This window comes from Salminus brasiliensis, chromosome 3 (assembly GCF_030463535.1).
Source record: "Salminus brasiliensis chromosome 3, fSalBra1.hap2, whole genome shotgun sequence".
NCBI classification, from domain to species: Eukaryota; Metazoa; Chordata; class Actinopteri; order Characiformes; family Bryconidae; genus Salminus; species Salminus brasiliensis.
In genome coordinates, this window is record NC_132880.1 from 43,925,292 (window position 1) to 43,943,580 (window position 18,289).

General features: G+C 41.9%; 1 protein-coding gene across 1 annotated transcript; it reads right to left on the bottom strand.

Moving 5' to 3' along the window:
• Positions 1 to 5,094: 5,094 nt before the first annotated feature.
• Positions 5,095 to 18,082, bottom strand: fam83ga (family with sequence similarity 83 member Ga). The gene is made up of 5 exons (XM_072674909.1): positions 17,459 to 18,082; positions 14,948 to 15,115; positions 12,762 to 12,886; positions 8,834 to 10,976; positions 5,095 to 7,045 (listed from the first exon to the last, which is right to left on the bottom strand). Exons 1-5 carry the CDS (start codon positions 17,906 to 17,908, stop codon positions 6,566 to 6,568), a joined length of 3,366 nt encoding a protein of 1,121 aa, XP_072531010.1. The 5' UTR covers positions 17,909 to 18,082; the 3' UTR covers positions 5,095 to 6,565.
• Between the last annotated feature and the right edge of the window lie 207 nt (positions 18,083 to 18,289).

Genomic DNA, 18,289 nt, shown 5'->3' on the forward strand with positions numbered 1-18,289 from the left:
TCGGGGCCAGGAGGCCGGTAGGTGGTACAACGCCCCCCAGCTTTAAGCTGTGGGGCAAAGGAACTGTGTTCTCTGAAATGATGGATGGTGGTGCTCCATCCAATACCTTTGGGGTGTTAGGGGTGAAGTGGGGTGGTAATCATCCAACATTCTGACCTCACTAACACTCTTGTCGCTGAATGCAATCAAATCCACACAGCAATGCTCCTCCAAAATCTAGTAGAAAGCCTTCTTCGCTAGACAGTAGAGATGGTTACCTCAACAAAAGCAGGATACACTTTTTTAACATCCTTGATTTCAGAAGACAAAATAAATAAGCAGGTGTCCCAATACTTTTGTCCATTTATTATAAGGTTTTTATTATAAGGCCTGGGACCTTGGTCAAAGTTTTCTGTGAGGTCAAGTCTTTTTGGGTGGCCAAATGTTTGCTTGGTGCTCATTTCCCTTGCCCCTCTAAATGAACATTTAAAAAGGAAAATAAAATAATGCACTAATGGTGAAAAGACTTGTTCAGCTTTAGCTTTAAGCCTTCTGGAGATCAGATCATCTTCTACTCACCTAACTATTCACAGTAACAGATATTCTGACCAGGCCTGCCCAAACCTTTCCATGCCACTGGCATAACAGGCATTTAACCTTTATCAGGGCGGTCAGCAGGGGGCACTCAAAGCATAGCATGCTTACTGTCTGCATGAACCATGAACAAAGTTATGAATGCCCATCAGGCAAGTGGCTTAGTGAGGGAATTATGCAGCAGGGCTATTTTCATAACTCATCACTCAAACACATTTTGACAGCTCTTCTGGTAATTGTGAGACTGCTGGGACTGTAGTGATACTGAAGATATGTGTGTGTGTGTGTGTGTGTGTGTGTGTGTGTGTGTGTGTGTGTGTGTGTGTGAGTGTGTTTTTCCCCAGGAAAAGGGTGTGAATCTCCTATCATCTGCTTTAACAGCCTCCCACATGCAAGTGTGCAGGTGGCTCACAGCAGGGTTTGGGAAATGACGAAGGGCTTCAGTATCCATGCATTGTCTCTGTGTTTTGTTTTTAGAGGTACGGGTGGGTACGCGGGGAATGGAGTGGAGGGATTTTTAATCTAGTTTCTAGAAAGAGGAACTAGACGCCTGTACAGACACGCTGCTGGGATTCTACTTTGAGCTAAAAACAACAACAAAAAAAAAACAAAGCAACTAATAAAAGCACTTCTTAAAGTTCCTGGAATGTAAAAGATCAGATTTCTGGACGTACTGTCTCCACTGACTGGTCTCATCAGTACTCAGAATCAGTAATGCCCTACATTCCACAACACAGTGGATAAACAATGGAGCACATGTGGCATGAACTGGCTTATTACCCAGCCTCATGTGGAACTACCAAAGCTGTCTGGTATTCATTCCTCTTTCACATCCACAGCTTAAAATAGAAACCAGATCTCTTGAGGAGACAGTCTTACTAGAAATATGCAGTTTTGTATCATTTGAATAATAATAATGATAATAATAATAATAATAATAATAATAATAACAACAATGATAATAACAATAATGATAATAGTAATAATACAATTTTGCAGACCAAAGGTTCTTGATAAGTCACCGTCACTCAGCTCTAGTCCAGTAGGCAGGGCCAGCGCATGGGGGAGGTGGGGGTTAGGATTCTAAGGGCATGTGACTATCAAGGGCCCTCCAAAATGAATTATGTTCATTACTGATGTGATTCAGGTACAGGGAAAGCACAGGGCAGGTGGACTCCAGGGCCAGGACCAGGATCTCTGTCATTATGATACAAACTACAAATTACATTATACATTAAATGAAAGGGGTAAAGCATGTGAGCCTCTAGGACAACACCTTCTGGAAAGGAGGGTAATGGAAGTCAGAGGTTCCACTCATATATACTCAATTCCAATCAACCATTTCAAAATATTAGACAAAAAACACACCTTTTGATTTTCTGCTGAATTCAGTTCCAGTGCAAAAGGTCTACATTTACAGAGTTCGGGAGAAACTCAGCTCTGCCTACAGTCTTAAAATAAAGGTGCTACAAAGGGTTCCTTGAACGATGCCATGGAAGGACCACTTTGGGTTCCATAAAGAACCATGGGTATTATTCACCAACTGTTCTTAATCAGAAACTCTTTACAAAGGTTTTTTCTTAATTGTGTTTTCTTTCTTAAACCGTTTATTGGTTTGATGTAAATGTTCTTTACGAATTTGATGTAATGGTTCTTTACAGGGTTATTTATCTCTGTTACAAACATGGTTTGGCTCTTTAGAGAACCAAATGTTTTGGTGTTTACAAAAATGTAGAGAGTGTGCACACATATAGACATAAGATAATATATATATATAAGAGTGCATGCAATGTATATACATATATACGTAATATATAAATGTATGAGTGTATGCAGTAAATACACACACACACATATATATATACATATACACTACGCATTTTAATTCCACTAAAGACCATCAATATGAGTAGCACTACTAGAACTGTATGTGACAAACTGCACACTGACAAAAGAGCAAAAGACTGACAAAAGATTAACCTTCTGGTAAGTTTTCAATAATAATCAAAATGTTTTCAATAAAATGTAACAAAAATAATATTATTGTAATATGTCAGTTCTGTGCATCTTCGCCATTTTTATAATCTGTAGAAAAAAGCTTCAGATCGTCAATAATGAAGTATATGATTTATCATTATAAAATCATTATGTAATTCTATTGACATTAAAAACCTCAGTGGTCAAAATACATTGAGTTTCATATCTATATTCTATATATCTATTCTAAAGTCTATATTGTAAATTATTACTGTATATAAAACAAAACAAAAAATGTTTAACATGACAAGTGATTATACATGCCTGAATGACACACTCTTCAGACAATGATTCAATACAGAACCGTGATAACTCAGGTAAAGGGTTATTCACACTGGTGGAAGACCTTTTGTGGATGTTCCTATGGTTCCTAGGCTACATTATGTTCTGTTTGGAGAACAGAGTTTGCTGAAGACTATCTGCATCTACTGAACTATTAAAATGTTGCACACTAGGAACCAAACTGTTACGGCCAGACGACTGGGTCATCTAGAAACTCCAAAACATCAGACAGGTCTTGTGGGGGTTTTCTGGTATGCAGTGGTCAGTACCTACCAGCAGTGTTCCAAGAAAGGACAACTGGTGAACCAGTGACAGGTTTTTAGGTTTATAGGCTCCCTTAGTGAAAAAAGTGCACTTAATTGTATTTAAACATGCTGAGATTTGTCTAAGTATGTTGTAAATACACTAGCATATTTATGTAATAAAACAAATACTTGAATAATATTCTTGCATCAAATGATTGCAGGTAAACTTTGATCACAATTTAAAAACATATAATATAGTATATTTAGATAAACACATGATAAAGTATACTTTTAATTAAAAATGAGTTACTTTTCATTTAATATACATTGGAAATACTTTTGGTAGACTTTTATAATAATAATAGACTTTTGTCATTTTTTTTGTCTTTAAGTGTATTAAAAACTATTACAGTAATTCACTTAAAGCACACCTGCAGTGTCACATTAAATGATGTCAGTCTACTGTAATCCCAAAAGTTGTACGTAAAACTAGAGAGTTAGGTAAATGTTTGTGATCAGATCTTTGAATTCAATCAATGTAAAATTATTGCGTTCATTCGGTCACCATTGGCAAATGGACAGTGATTGTCTCATTCAAAATTTAACAAAGTGGTACACACAAAACCTAAACTGCACTGATGTTGGATTTAATATTTTTTTCATTTATCAAACCCAACAACCCAACAACCCTTCATCAATAGCCTAGTGCTCTAACCGCTGAGCCACCCCTGCCCCAAATTGCTGATCCAGTAATTATATATATATATATAATACATATACATATATATATATATATATATATATATATATATATAACTGTAAGCTTTTACCTGCGTCTTTACGACCTCCATTATTTAAACCATATATTCATTAAATAGGGAGGTAAAATAATAGGTTTGCTGCATGAAAGCCTTCTTCCCTGCACAGTAGAGACAGTTACTCCAACAAAATCAGCATAAACTCCTTTTAATACCCTTAATTTCAGAAGAAACAATGAATGAGCAGGTGTCCCAATACTTTATACTTTTGTCCATATAGTGTACCATTCTCTTTCTCTCTCTCTCCCTCTGAAAAAGAGTGTCGCAGCCTCCCTTACAGCTAGAATTTGCCTGCTGCTGCTGATATGACACATTTGCTTGCTGTATAAGCATAAACCTCATACAGATGGCACTGGGAGAATATTTGAATTGATAATCGCTTCTCAAAAATTGATCTGAAAACTTTATGCTTTGCAGTTTTCAACTTCCAAACGGCTCCACCGTGGTGCAGTCAGCACAAAGCTTCTGTTTTTCTTTCTTTTTCTTTTCTTTTTTTGTTGAAATGTAAAATATTGCCCAGAATGCCTCCACCCACTGCTCCAGGAACAGCACACCCAGTCTAATGCTTAATGTCATGCATTCATTAGATGATTTGCAAAGTCATCACAGCACGTTCCATCAATCGCTCTGTCAGAATGGCATTTTATGGCGGCTGTCTTTCAGTAAATGGCTTTCTCTATGCAGGTGTTTCTCAAGCCAGTCCTCAGTGCTATGCAAATAACTGTCACTCTATTCCGACACCCAATCCACCTGTTCTGGTATTCAGCGTTGTTCTGAGGACAATTTAAAGAAAGGGTTAAAGGATTCTTCACATTGATGGAGAAACACCTTCTGAAGGTGTTTCTCATCCACAGTGGAGTTCCTTTTAACTGAATCATCCAATGAAAACAATGGCAGATGTTAATATCACCACCACATATATAGAAATATTTTCTAATTGTTTGGAGGTTTTTATGCACGGATTAATCAAATATGCACTATAGATAATAATTTCCACTTACTTCCACATATATCATCAATCAAAAGTTGCAATGCTTGTACACACACTCAGCTTTCAGCTTAGCTCATCACAACAGGTAGGATGTGATTCTGTTCAAATACTTTTAATATAATTTAAAATATCATTTTTACACCTGTGTTGTACAGCATGAAGGTGATCCGGCAACAGCCCATATAACACTGCAGAGTTTCACTTTCTGACATGACATAAAACCCAGGCTATAAAGGAATGGTTGGGTGAGCTAGGTGTGGAAAAACTCAACTGGCCCGCAGCTGACCTCAACCTCACTGAACAAGAGATTATGAGCCAGGCCCTCTTATCCAACATCACTGTCTGTTCCTCTGGACAAATGAGCAAAACTTCCCACAGACACTCCAAAATCTCATACCTTCCTAGAGTACTGGAAGCTGCTACAGCTGCAAAGAGGGGACCAACTTCATATTAATGCCTATGGATTCAGAATGGGATGTAAAAAAAGGTCCTGTAGGTGTAATGTGTAGGTGTCCCAATACTTTTGTCCTGATAGTGTATATATAAATATAGTATGACCTAATAGTGGGAATAACCACCCTTGGCTAAGTGACACTTAAATGACACTAGCAAGAAGGTGTTCACTATAGAGGTTCATGGGTCCTCAGTGGCTTCTCGAATGCTGTACCACTCGCTGGAGTTGTCGTTCCCCTTTGGCATCAATGGCCCATGGGGCACCACTGTTATGCCGTTGGATGTTCCACAAAGTTAACAGTTTCCGAGATACTACCACCCTTCACTCAGTACTCTATTAATATTACCTTTTGGACATCATGTCACCATGTCAACTGGCATCTGTGACATCTCGGGCTGAGTTCATTCCAAACCAGGGGTGGTCCTAGTATTCTGATATGACTGTGGCAGTGGGGGAAGGGTGGTAGCATCTCAAATACTGCTTAACAGTGGAGCCCCATGGGTCACAAGAGGGGAACGACGGCTCCGTTGAGTGGTACAGAGCAATCGACGCAACATTCTGGACCAGTTAACCTCTATAATGAACCCCTTCCATCACCTAATACAGTCCATGTCATGGCGTCTTGTGTGTGTGTGTATATATATATATATAACCAGGAACCATTCCATGGATGGATTTGCATAAGTAAAGATATCATTGCACAGTAAAACAAACCATTTCTATATAAATGGTTTCTCACAGAGCTAATTTTCCTGCCCTACTTCTCTGACTGGTGCAAACATAAGTAATTCTTTGTAATTTGCAGAAAGTATGTAAAGTTAAATGGCTGGAGGTGCCACAAACCCCAGATGTGGTAGCTGCATCACAGCAGGAGGGAAGGAGGGGAAGATCCTGGGCTCTGTTCACTCACGCAAGCAAAAGCACATTCATATCATGAGCAGGCTTCCTGCACTTGGGTCTGTGTCAAAGTCTTAACTACGCAGAACGGAGATGCCGACAGCTACAGCTTTGGGCTCGATAGGTAGCACAGTTTTACATCTTGCAAGTATTTCACAGCAGTTTTAATCAGTAAAGTTTTCCAATTTAAAAATAATAATAAAAAAGAAAAGAAAAGAAAAATGAACACTAAAATGATCCTTATTGTTCTTTCTCCTTAATACTCGGGTCATTTTCTGATTTCCTTGGATGGGACCCTGTCATTTTCTCTTCTAAGGCTCTTGACTCTTCTTAGGAAGAATGCAGTTGTAGAGGAAGGGCTGTCTTCTGTTGTGGAAGCAGAACGCTGCCTGGAGCTGGACTGGCCTAAATGGATGGTTCTGGGTTTGTCCTCCCGAGCCTGAGGCTGTTTTGGGGAAGAGCCAACGCGACTCGGTGAAGGCTCTGTCCGAGAGCGCCTGATTGGACTTTGGCTGGACCTAGTGGGAGCTGAGCGTCTGGCTGAGAGCTTGTCTGGAAGCGTGAGAAGTGCATTAACAGCCCTGTTCCGCCCCAACTGTTTTCCATGTAGATAATTTTGAGCCCCAGTTGCAGGTGCAGCAGGTAGAGTAGGATGATCAGTGCTGTGAGATTTGGTGGCCAATGGTTTAGCTGAACCCGCTCTGGCCTCTTGTTGTGCTCGAACAGGTTTGGGAGAGGGTCGACGTAGCTGTGAATAGTAATACACTTAAGTTTAACAGAAGTACTTCTTAAGCCTTTTTAAGACTTCTCCTACTGATTTGCCCTTAACATAATCTTTATTCCTTAATGCTGCTTAAAAAATAAGCTTAATTTCCCTCCTTAAGCAGCCTAGGGCCCGCCACTTCTATTACCACAGAGGCCCCACCAGTTTGTACAGAAGTCCCTGGAGTTACTGAGTAATACACCTTAGTGAGTATTAAGTCTTTCTGCTTTAACCAACCAACTGTCAGTGTGGAGCGATCATACATACAGATGGCCTGTTAAAGGGGAATTCCATTTTAATTTAATAAAAATGAAATCATTAGGATGTTAATAAAATCTGACACATCTAAAAAAGGCTCTAAAGGCTACCTCACCAAAATGGTTACACATATGCTGCCTGATATCTAAAACACTGCTTTAAGGTAGTTTTCAGATCCAAACCTAAATTTTTGGGGCTGAGCTAGTGTTGCTAACTTAGTCCGAGTCCAAATCAAGACCAAGACTTGACCGGATTGGCTGGGACTAAGACAAGACTGAGAGCAGATTGCAATTTCTTTTTTTATTAGTTTCTAATCCATTATACATTTATTACCATTAATGAAATATGATATATACTATTATATGTTTTTATTTCATTATTTATTTTGCAAAATGGAACGTTAAAGTTGTAGCATGGTGATTCAGCGATAACATCACTGTGGTACTGATGACAGGGTTGTGGGCCACTGTTGGGCCTCTGAGCAAGATCCATAACCCCCTCTGCTTCCTGTGCATGGCACTAATGGCTGCCCACCTTTGTCACTGTGTGTGTTTGATCACTAGGGTGTATGTGTGTGTTCACTGCAAGGATGAGTTAAAGTCCAACACAAATGGTAAATATGGGTGTCTTTGTGTAAATGTTTGTATAGCTGTTATTATTATTGCATTACAGTCTTGGCTAAGGTAATGTAACTTTTGAAAGCAATAATGGTGATGACACTGTGTCCCTTCTTCTCTAAAACTTAATCAGAATTCCCACATAAAACCAATTAAATATAAACCTATATAAAACATCCATTCCATCAATTTCCATTATTAAATATGAAAACATAATCCTAACATTTTAATCTGCCCTCAAACAAAAACTATCCAGTCTAATCTGCTGTTTATCGGCATTCTCATCATAACGCTTCTATGTCTGCTATGTTATGCCACGTGATGCTAAACGTTATTGTGAAGTGCGTTGCTATCTGCTGTACAGCGGCTTAACTGGAGACAGTAGAGAGTTGAGCTGTTAAGCCTATTGATTTTTACACCCTTAAACATGACTATTATTCAATAACGACAGAAGAAAGTTACGTTGTTTAACAGTCAGACTGGACTCGATTTCCAAGTCCACCTCACCCTAAGGCCGAGATAAGACTGAGACTGCTTGTTAATGGTCTTTAGACCGGTCTGGAGTCTACAACCGGACTAGTACTATAACACTAATCCAGTCATAGTGGAGGGGTAACAATACAGCCATTTTACAGCCATCAGTAAACCTACATGACTCATGAACAGTGAAACAGTGGTTGGTGATTGGTTGGTTCCATCACCACCATTCTAACCAAATCCAAGTGGATAAGATCCTCACTGAGCATTATTTTGCATCATAACACTCTGAATTACATTATTTATCATTGGATCTCAATCATTGGATATGTAGAAATTCTAAAGAATTGGTGGAAATTCCCTTCATTTGCTATAGAGGTATTACTGGTCTAGCAGTCTTGATGCTGAAAGGAATTCTTACCTTTCTCACATCTCCTTCTAATTTGGCTTTTGCCTCAGGCTGGTTCCTGTGTTCTCTATGCATTCTGGCATGTCCCCATACAGGTTCGTCCTTACTTGAAGAATGTACATCTGTACTGTGCTTTGTACCCTTAAGACCAGCCTGGGCCTTCTGTCTTTTCGGTTCAGATTTGGCCTTGATGTCCACAGTTTGCTCTGCTGCATTCTGCTTCAGCTCTGGCACAAAGCTGCAGATACCCTCTACCTCGACTGCCTCTTGGATGAACAGCTCTTCAGTATCAGTGAGCTGTGCAGGCAGATTGCGGATCTCTTTCTGTGCTCTTTCAGCATGGGGGTCCCTCTCAAAAACTGCCCGGAGAGTAGCTACTTTCTCCTGGTGTCGGGAGTGCTTGACGTCATTCACCTTAATGGCAGGACTGAGGTTAGACGCGTCCTTGGATCTTGAATGCAACTGAGGCTTTAACTTCAGCAGTGGCACTTCTTTCACTGGGTCAGAGAACACGATGGACTGTGACTCAGTTTTGGTGTGGACTACTATAACAGGTGACGATACTTTAGCCTGCAGTGCTGAACTGGACAGCAGCTCATTCTCGGCTAATTCAGACGTTTTTGCTTCCACGGATTCAAGGTTGAGCAACTCATTTACGACTGGACGTTCTACATGACCTAATTCATGAATTGGCAGCTCTTCACCCTTCCTATCTAGGCTTTCAACCTTTTCCTTAAACACTACCTGTGAATCAGTGTTAGCTTTGAGTGGGTTAGCTTTGAATGGTTTGCCGTCTGGTGCTAGAGGTGAGTTAGCATCTGTTTCTGGAGCTTGTAGTCTATCAGCTTGGATCACTGGCCCTGCCTCTGTTTTATCCGGCTCCCAGTGAATCAGCATCCCTACTGCATGTTGACCATCACACTGTTCTTGCAAACCAGATGGATGCTGAGGCTCGTCCGTTTCTTTTAGGCCTGACTCATGCTCATAGGAGCTGGCTGCTAACTCCAGCTGCTGGAGCTGCAGTGGTACGAAGGACTGGGAGTCTGTGACAGTAGTATTAGAGTCATCCGGGTGCCAGTCCTGCTCTGAAAGCCCGCAACCAGGCGGCATCCCATTGACCATACCTTCAAATCCTGAGTCAACAGTAACAGAGTCACTGCATTCAAAGTATTCCTCTGATGCGGAGGAGAAGTTGGAGTCGTAATTAGGGATCTCTGTTGTTCTCTCTGAGCTCGTTTCAAAGTATGCTGTTGGGGTATACATTGTTTTGGGCTCTGGTATAGAAGGTTTAGATTCAGTGGGGCGAGAGGACCTAACAGGTTGAAGCTGTGGATTCATGTATACTGGGCGATCTTCCATTCGCTTGTCCATTCCATGAACCACAGCCGAGTCTTTCTTGGTCTCATTAGTAGTAGTCAGAAATCCAGAAGCATGTTCATTTAGGCTACGGGGTGGCAAACTAGGTGGTAATTGGTCAAGAGGTCTAGCATGCCTGTTATTTTCCTCTGGGCTAGTTTGAGGCTGCATAATAGGCTGCTCATTAGTTAAACCATCTAGAGGATAGAGGGACTCCACTTTGGGGTTAGAAGAAGCCCTCTTAAACAGGGGCTCCTCTGGCACCTGGAAGGGGTCCTTGAACCGGATGGCCTGTGAAACCTCAAAGAGTTCTGAACGCATGAGGTGAGCTTGTAGTGGCTTATTATAGTCTCTGATATTAATGAACCCAATGACATCGCTCGGCGGGTCAGGCTCAGGCCAAACAGGCAGGTATGCGATCATGTTGGCTTTCTCCAGGTACAGGAGTCCAGGGTGAATTGGTGGAGCCTCTGGCAGCTTCTTCATTTGTTTAACACTGCCAATCTTAGCCATGCACGTCTCAGGTGCCGTAGGTGTGCTGTTGGCAGTAGTACTACCCGAGACCAGAGCGTATTTTGGGTTGATGAGTTTGAGGGCCATGGTGGCTGAGGGCAGTAGAGCGGGTGCTGACTGAGGAGCAGGTCCTGGCGTTGGCTCATTGTCCAGCTTAATCTTGCTCAGGTTCACACCATTTGACACCACATACAGGTCCCGAAACAACTTGTCAAATGCATCCACAGCTTGGCCTGTGAGCACGGTAATGATGTTTCTGTCCAGTCTGGAGGCAGTCCAGGTGAAACTGCAATAAAAAAAGCTTTATATTAGAAAAGAGGTTTAGAAAAAAATTGATTGCTGACCCAAATGTATCTTAAAATAAAGGAACTGATCTAGGACGAGCTCACTCTTGCCCACTGGGCAATTACAAGCGATGGCTTGTTAACTCTTAAGGAGCCAATTTCATGGAAAATTTCCCTTTCTTTTCTGAAATGAAAAGGTTTAATGCAGAATTTTTCATTAGAGTCATGATACACAGACAGGAGAATGTAGAGCCCAATTTGTGTAGAGTGGTGTGCTTTCCAGGGAACTGAACCCTACCTTGCCACAGGGAAGGCAGCATTGTTATCCACTACACCACACACCTTTTTAGCCTGGAGCACTTTAGCCCCTTCTATTCGTGCAGCATGTATAACAAGTGTTTTAGTCTGGATTGCTTTTTCAATTGTAATTTTTATGCAAATTGAAAGCAAACAATACCCAAGCTCCAAGATATATGTCACATCAGACACTGAAACTAAGGTATGTGATACAGGTCAGGCTTTAACATTATCCACACTTCTCCATAACTGTGGACAGTCCCTTCCTGATATATAACGTATGGTGTATTCTGGCTTTGTTTAATCTCACTGTAGTTTCTTCATGCAGAACAATATGTTTAATAATATATATCGTCACCATCACACAAAAACCTTTTATCTCTATTTTTGCAGTTTTTCAATTTTTGACATAATGTGAATCTGGCAGTTGTTCTTTCCATTGTGTCAAACTTTCATGACCAGTAGAAATGCTCCAAAATTTCCATTGAACGTTAAGAAGTTTTTTTTTGGAGTTGACAGACCCTACATCCTAATCAACCAATGATTCTCTTAATCTACAATGGCATCTGTCATCTGTCTAAAATGCAGGAAAACCGGGCCAGTATATGATCTACACTGACAAGGAATGTGATCCATGGAGGTCTTGTATCACAACTTGGTGCCAGATACCACAGGACACCTTCAGAGGTCTTATGGAGTCCATGCCTTGAATGGTCAGATCTGTTGTGGCAGCACATTACTTAATATTAGCAGATTAGATCAATACATCTCAGCAGAACTACAGACTTGTGATGGTATGGTGACTTTTTAATCAATAATTAATAAGTTTTGACCAGAAGAGGATGCCTCCCTCTACTTTATGAGTCTTGGTTCCTCCCAAGTTTTCTTTCTTCATCTTTGAGGGAGTTTTTCCTTGTGTCATATAGCCTACATAAAAGTATTTGTTGGTCTTTCTAAATGAGTAAATGTGTATGCATTAATGTACATAAGCATACGGTAGTTATTACGTGTTACCACCCTCACACACACACACATTCCCACAGGTAGGACCTACTGAGGCCTACTTGAAACTATGGTGGAGCATAGTTTGGATGTTAGGACATAGCATTTGGATCATGTTTATATTTTTAAGCTGACGATCAGCACACATTCAACCAGGTGTGTACTTATTACCCATGTAATGACAGTTTGCCTGTGTATCTATCTATTGACCTATTCATTTATTTTACATATATTTCATACAGTTAAGTTAATCCAAAAGGTGTATGTGGCTGTAAACCCAGCTGAAATTCATATGTTTTTGTTTAATGATGGTTGAAAAAAGGAATTATCATTAAGAAGACTGAGCTGCTTTTTTAATGAGTTAATGAGTTTTTGGTACATTAACCACAGGGCCATCAAAAGAGGACCTCAAAGATTAGAATAAAGGGACAGAAAAATGTAGAAACCGGAGCCCTTAACCAGACACACCACGCTGTGAACAGTCTCACCTGTATGACCCCGACACGGCTTTGTCTCCATCGACAAACATGAACTTCTGACTTTGGCTGCCACATACTTTCTTCGAAGAGCGAGTGAAGAACTCTGCTCCTCTGATGCTGCGCACTCTCAGGTTCTAGACAGCAAAAGCAAACAAATTTGCAGATTGAGAACCGCAGCATTTACACACTGATCACAGAGGTGAAAGTCGTTTCCTAGAACAATGAAAGCAATTTTCTTGACAATTTGCCTGCAGTACAAGGACAGCCCGGAGACGAATTCTGTGTAACAATGTGGGTGAACATGTTTGGAGCACCTCCTGGCACATACACACCTTCTCTGCATGGATAAGAGCAAAGATCTGAAAAAAACTCATTTATCTGTCACATTCACACAATTACAAATGCCTACAAATGCCTGACAAGACACTTTAAACTACACCATGAACACAGACTCGTAACCAATCAGATTACTAGTAATTTTTTTTACACTTATGACCCTCTTAATGACATTTGCCTGTCTGTACTGAGTAGGTGATTGAACAGGTTCTACGTGATCTGCTGAGAGATCACTTTCACTCTTTCTCAACAGCACCCTTAGCCAGATTTCATCTCTATGGGAGAGCAGAGGTGTGTTACATATGGGTTATGGTGTGAGAGCAGAGTGCGAGGGGACTTTCCATGCAATTGCTTCAGACGCTACACTAGCTACTTTTCTCTTACCTCCCTCTTCTCAAAGAAACACAATGGCTAAAATAATCACAGAGGTGGATTTTCTGTAGTTCACAGCCCTGCCCTTGTGCTGTAGGTATTTTACGTCTGTAATAACCAAACCTTTGAGTTGATGCCGTCCTTTTACACAATTTGTCACAGCCAATTCCCAGCTAGCACACAAAGCTACACTATAAGCCTAAATGTTTGTGGACACCCCTTTTAATGATTCCATTTAGCTACCCTAAGTTGTACTCATTGCTGACACAGCTTGTCTGGCACACACAGCTTGTCTAGTCCCTGTAGAGAAGTACTGCCAATAGAATAGGACTCTCTGCAGCAGATAAACATGAACCTATTGATGCCATGTCTAATGCCAGGCGCGGGCTAGAGGCTATAGAGCCCCCCAACATTGAGCTGTGGATGATTTTCCACCCAATACATTTGGCATTAGTTGGGGAGTTGGAGATGATGACGTGGTGTGATGATCATCCAACATCCTGGACTAACTAATGCTCTTGTCGCTGAATACAATCAAGGAGAAAGTCCAGGGAAGATGTTGGAGCATTGCTGTGAGGATCTGATTGCATTCAGCGACAAGAGCATTGGTGAGATCAGGATGCTAGATGATCACCACCCTACCTCACCTCCAGCTCTCCAGTTCATCCCAAAAAGTACTGGATGGAGCACCATCATTCCAGAGAATAGTACCTTATCTATTGGCAATACTTCTCTGTTTGGACTAGATACACTGTGTATATGCATCTGCATGTCTGTGGGTGCAACTTAAAGAAGCTGAATGCATTAATTAAAAGGGTGTCCACAAACATTTGGACATACAGTGCAGAGTCAGCACCCCTCTACAGCACCCCTAAAGCAGGGAGGGCTAAGGGACTTGCTCAAGGGCCCAATAGTGGCAGCTTAGCAAACCCGGGCATCAAATCTACAACCCTGTGATCAATCACCCAGTGCTTTCAGCACAAACCTCCTAGGTTGAATAGGTCAAAATACTGCAGGCTGATTTTTAACTCAGGATAGACTGTGTTTTCAATGTATTGCCAGGCATATCCCAATAGTTAGACATATCTATAATATGATCTGTTTTTGATAGCATGCAGCTCTGAGTGGTTCAGATCTGTCTGTTTGGAAAGCCCTAGATGTGCTTGAGCATTTTTATCTGGAATCAGCACTGTTCGCTCCCAGTCTGAGGAGCAGAAAGCCCTCTGGTCAGGCACAGGGCATAAAGTGCCATTTAGCTTGGCTCGGATTTACCCCAGGGCTGCCTGAATAGCCATTCAAGTAATCAGCCTGAATTGAGGGAAGCACTCTTGCTGCTGAGGTTTCTGTCCCATAACTCACTTGAATGGCTTTCTCACTCACTGACTAGAAACAGAGTGAGTCTAAGGTCTAACAGCAATGAAGTGACTTCAGAACTGAATCACGGTGGTAACTGCACTACTCAACTGTTCGGAAAAGATGTGACCTGCCTTGAGATGTCCAGTGTGCATGGTTGCCCTCTCGCACATTTTCAGGAAATGGGGCACGCCGGTAGCCTCCAGTATGATGTAGACAGCCACCTTACGCTTAAAGCTTGCATCCAGGAGATCTTGAAAGATGTCCACATCTGTAAACAGATCCATAACAACAGCAATGACCTGCAAAGGGAGAGGTGAGATGTAAAAAGTGACACACAGATCTGCTCTGTGAGAATGCACTCTGGGGTTTTCTAGTACTTCTAGGAATTGATCTATAGCTTTTGTAATGTCACTGAAACAGATTGTTACTATTTTTCGTACTGGGTCTGATGTCCTGTCAGTTCTGCCAGAATAGAGAGTTAGTCAGTGCAGGAGTTTTATGACTACACCCTCATAGAAAAGGGTACTGTTTCCTAAATTACCATCAATGTAAACTCAGAGGTACAAAACGATCCTTTCAGGGCCTGTATTCTACATTTTTCTTGTAGGTATAGAAGCATTTCTATTGATCCATTTGTCATGGGATTGTGATACAATGTGAAGAAAAACTGACTGATTTAATGCAGCGTTATCCGAGAAGTTGGTATTTGTTGCCTCTGAGCTCCCCCTACACATGCATTTCTGGACAAGCTAAGAGATGCAGAACTGTCATTTGAAAAGAAAGGAAGCTTGTGGACTGAGGCGATTAGAGTCATTCTACAGGACTTTAAACTAAATGGAGTTATGTAATAACTGAAAGTTTGGGAGAAGGACCACGCCCAAACTCCTCCCCTCCATTTCTTTACACTATAAACCTCTTGTGACGAAAACTTCAGCTTCAACATCAGCTCGAAGCCCCCCAGAACTCCAGCCATTTCTCGAGTATATATTTATGTATATTTATGTAGACCAGTACAAATATATTTATATATATATTTATGTAAACATGTATACATATATATGTATACAGCAATACCCAGTTCTCAAAAACGCTGTCCTGCCTGCCTCACCAGAGTTACACTGTGTAGTTATCAGCGTGCCGAGCCCAAAGTAGCAACATCAGAGGCACTATTCTCCCTATTACAAATTACTGTATCAGCGGAGCATCACAATGATTTTGGAGCTGCTATTTTAAGACAGGAATGCTACATATTGCTTCAAATTATGTCAAATTCTGAAAAACAGCACAAGTTTAGAAATAAGGGTTTTGTGTGACAGCGACAAAATATTGTTGCTGTCCAATGAAAAACATGTAGCTCCAAAAATTGTGAGTTTACAGGAGAAGGTAAAACTGTTCTGAACTTTGAATGGAAGTTACAGTAAAATAAGAGTATTCCAGGTCAGTTCCAGAGCATTTCTATTGGTCTGTTCATCCAGAATTATTCACACCGTGTACGAAACAGCTACAGGGTTCAGGAAATTAACTGACACGAATGGAGATATGTGGCTTTCATTGGACAACAACGATATACAAATTTGTTGGTTTTATGGCATCAATAAACATCACAAACGATGAATTCAAAACAGACTTATTGCAAAGTATGGTTTCTTGAAGTGCACTAAGAAGTGAAAGATGTGTTTTGAAATTATTTCATTCAAATAAAACTGAAATGAAAAGTAGTTTTAGTGACACGGGCTCCTTAAATATCTTAATGAGTTGTGAAGGTTCACTACATGCATATTTGTACCTCCTTAAATAGAAATACCCAGTAAAAGCCTGGAGTTGAGATATGCTGTATGGAGTCAATGCAAATATTATATTCCTATTATACTCCTTAAGGACACTGAGGAGTGCTGTAGTAGTGAGGAGTACTGCGGGGACAGTGGTGGCTCAGTGGGCTATTGATGACAGGGTTGCAGGGGTTCGATACCCAGGCTCGACAAGCTGCCATAGTTGGGCCCTTGAGCAAGGCCCTTCACTCTCTCTGGGCAATGGCTGCTGGCCCACTGGGCACATTGATCACTATGACATCATCATGTGTGTGTTCACTGCACAGATGGGTTAAAGGCCAAGAGTCCAACACAAATGGTGAATGGAGGTGTGGGTTGGATTCAGGTATTATTGGTCATAAAGCATATTTAAGGTATTTGTCACTGTACAGTGTACGCTGTACATCGAAATGTGTCCTCCACTACCTATCTGTGGTAGTGAGCACACACACACACACTAGTGAACTAGGGGCAGTGAGTACACACACACCCCCAGAGTGGTGGTCAGCCAACTCCAGCGCCTGGGGAGCAGAGAGGGTAAAGGGCCTTGCTCAAGGGCCCAACAGTGGCAGCTTGCCGAGCCCGGGAATCGAACCCACAACCCTGTTATCGATAACCACTACTGCCCCCTTTAATGACCTCTAATGACCCTTCAGACACTTATGAGTATTTCTCCTAAATGAGCAAAAGGACACAAGCTACAAGTCATTAGCACCGTCCCATCTGATCTAGCACACTGTCCCACAGCACCTGACCCACCCTAAAGCACACAGACACTGACTGGACACCCCTTCAAGCATGTGGTGAAAGCCCACCGTGAATCTTCAGTCTTACCTTCTGCGCCTGTGCAATTGTCTTCCTCACAACTTCTTTAATGTGCGCGTCACCCTCCAGAGGCGGCTGCGCGTACACATGTGCGCGTGTCACCCCGCGGTAGGCCCCGCAGTCCGGCCAGCCCATGTCCAGGTCTGGGAGTGAGGTATCGGAGCGGTCCGGCCAGTACTGCAGCGAGCAGTGCGCTTCATCCGCGTCCCCGCTGACGCGCACGGAGGCGTCGGGGCTGAACGCTTCCACGGAGCCGGTGAGCCGAGTCACCTCCAGGTCCGATAAGAAGCTGCGGGCGCTGCTCGTTTTCAGGAACTGCTCGAAAACCTCCCGTCCACCTTCCAGAAGCGTTTCCAGCGCCAGCCTCTGCTCCTCGCTGTAGAAGAACTCCGGCTTGGACTCGTTGGTGCGCACGTTGATGTGGCTGTCATCCAGACACTGGAGCTGAGACAGAGCCATTGGGCTGCTGGATACCCGAGGAACCAGGCCAAAGGGTGTCTACTGAATTCGCCTAATTTATCCCATATGTGCAAACTCAGGCCGGCTGGAGATTACCTGTGGAGCTCAGGGCGAGTTATACTGTGTTAGGTGTTGCTTTTGCCCACCTGTATTCAGACAAGCTCCTCCTCCTTGGTGGAGATTGGCTGGCTAATCATTTATACTTTGAAGAAGTCTGCCAAACTGTGTATATGAACTATTAGCCAATCAGAGCACAGGAAGAAGCCATACAATGACCAATCAGAATGCAGGAAGAGGCCACATACTAGCCAATTAGAATGCAAGGAGGTGCTCCACCCCTAGGCAGTCGCAGTCTACTACAAGAAGCACAGGGGGTTTGTT

What these genes read in the sequence shown, in the direction of transcription:
- fam83ga (XM_072674909.1), bottom strand. Translation starts at nt 17,908, where the DNA reads ATGGCTCTGTCTCAGCTCCAGTGTCTGGATGACAGCCACATCAACGTG. An exon ending in CAATTGCACAGGCGCAGAAG is followed by an intron (nt 15,116 to 17,458) that starts GTAAGACTGAAG and finishes CTCCCTTTGCAG; the next exon opens with GTCATTGCTGTTGTTATGGA. An exon ending in TGCACACTGGACATCTCAAG is followed by an intron (nt 12,887 to 14,947) that starts GCAGGTCACATC and finishes TTTGCTGTCTAG; the next exon opens with AACCTGAGAGTGCGCAGCAT.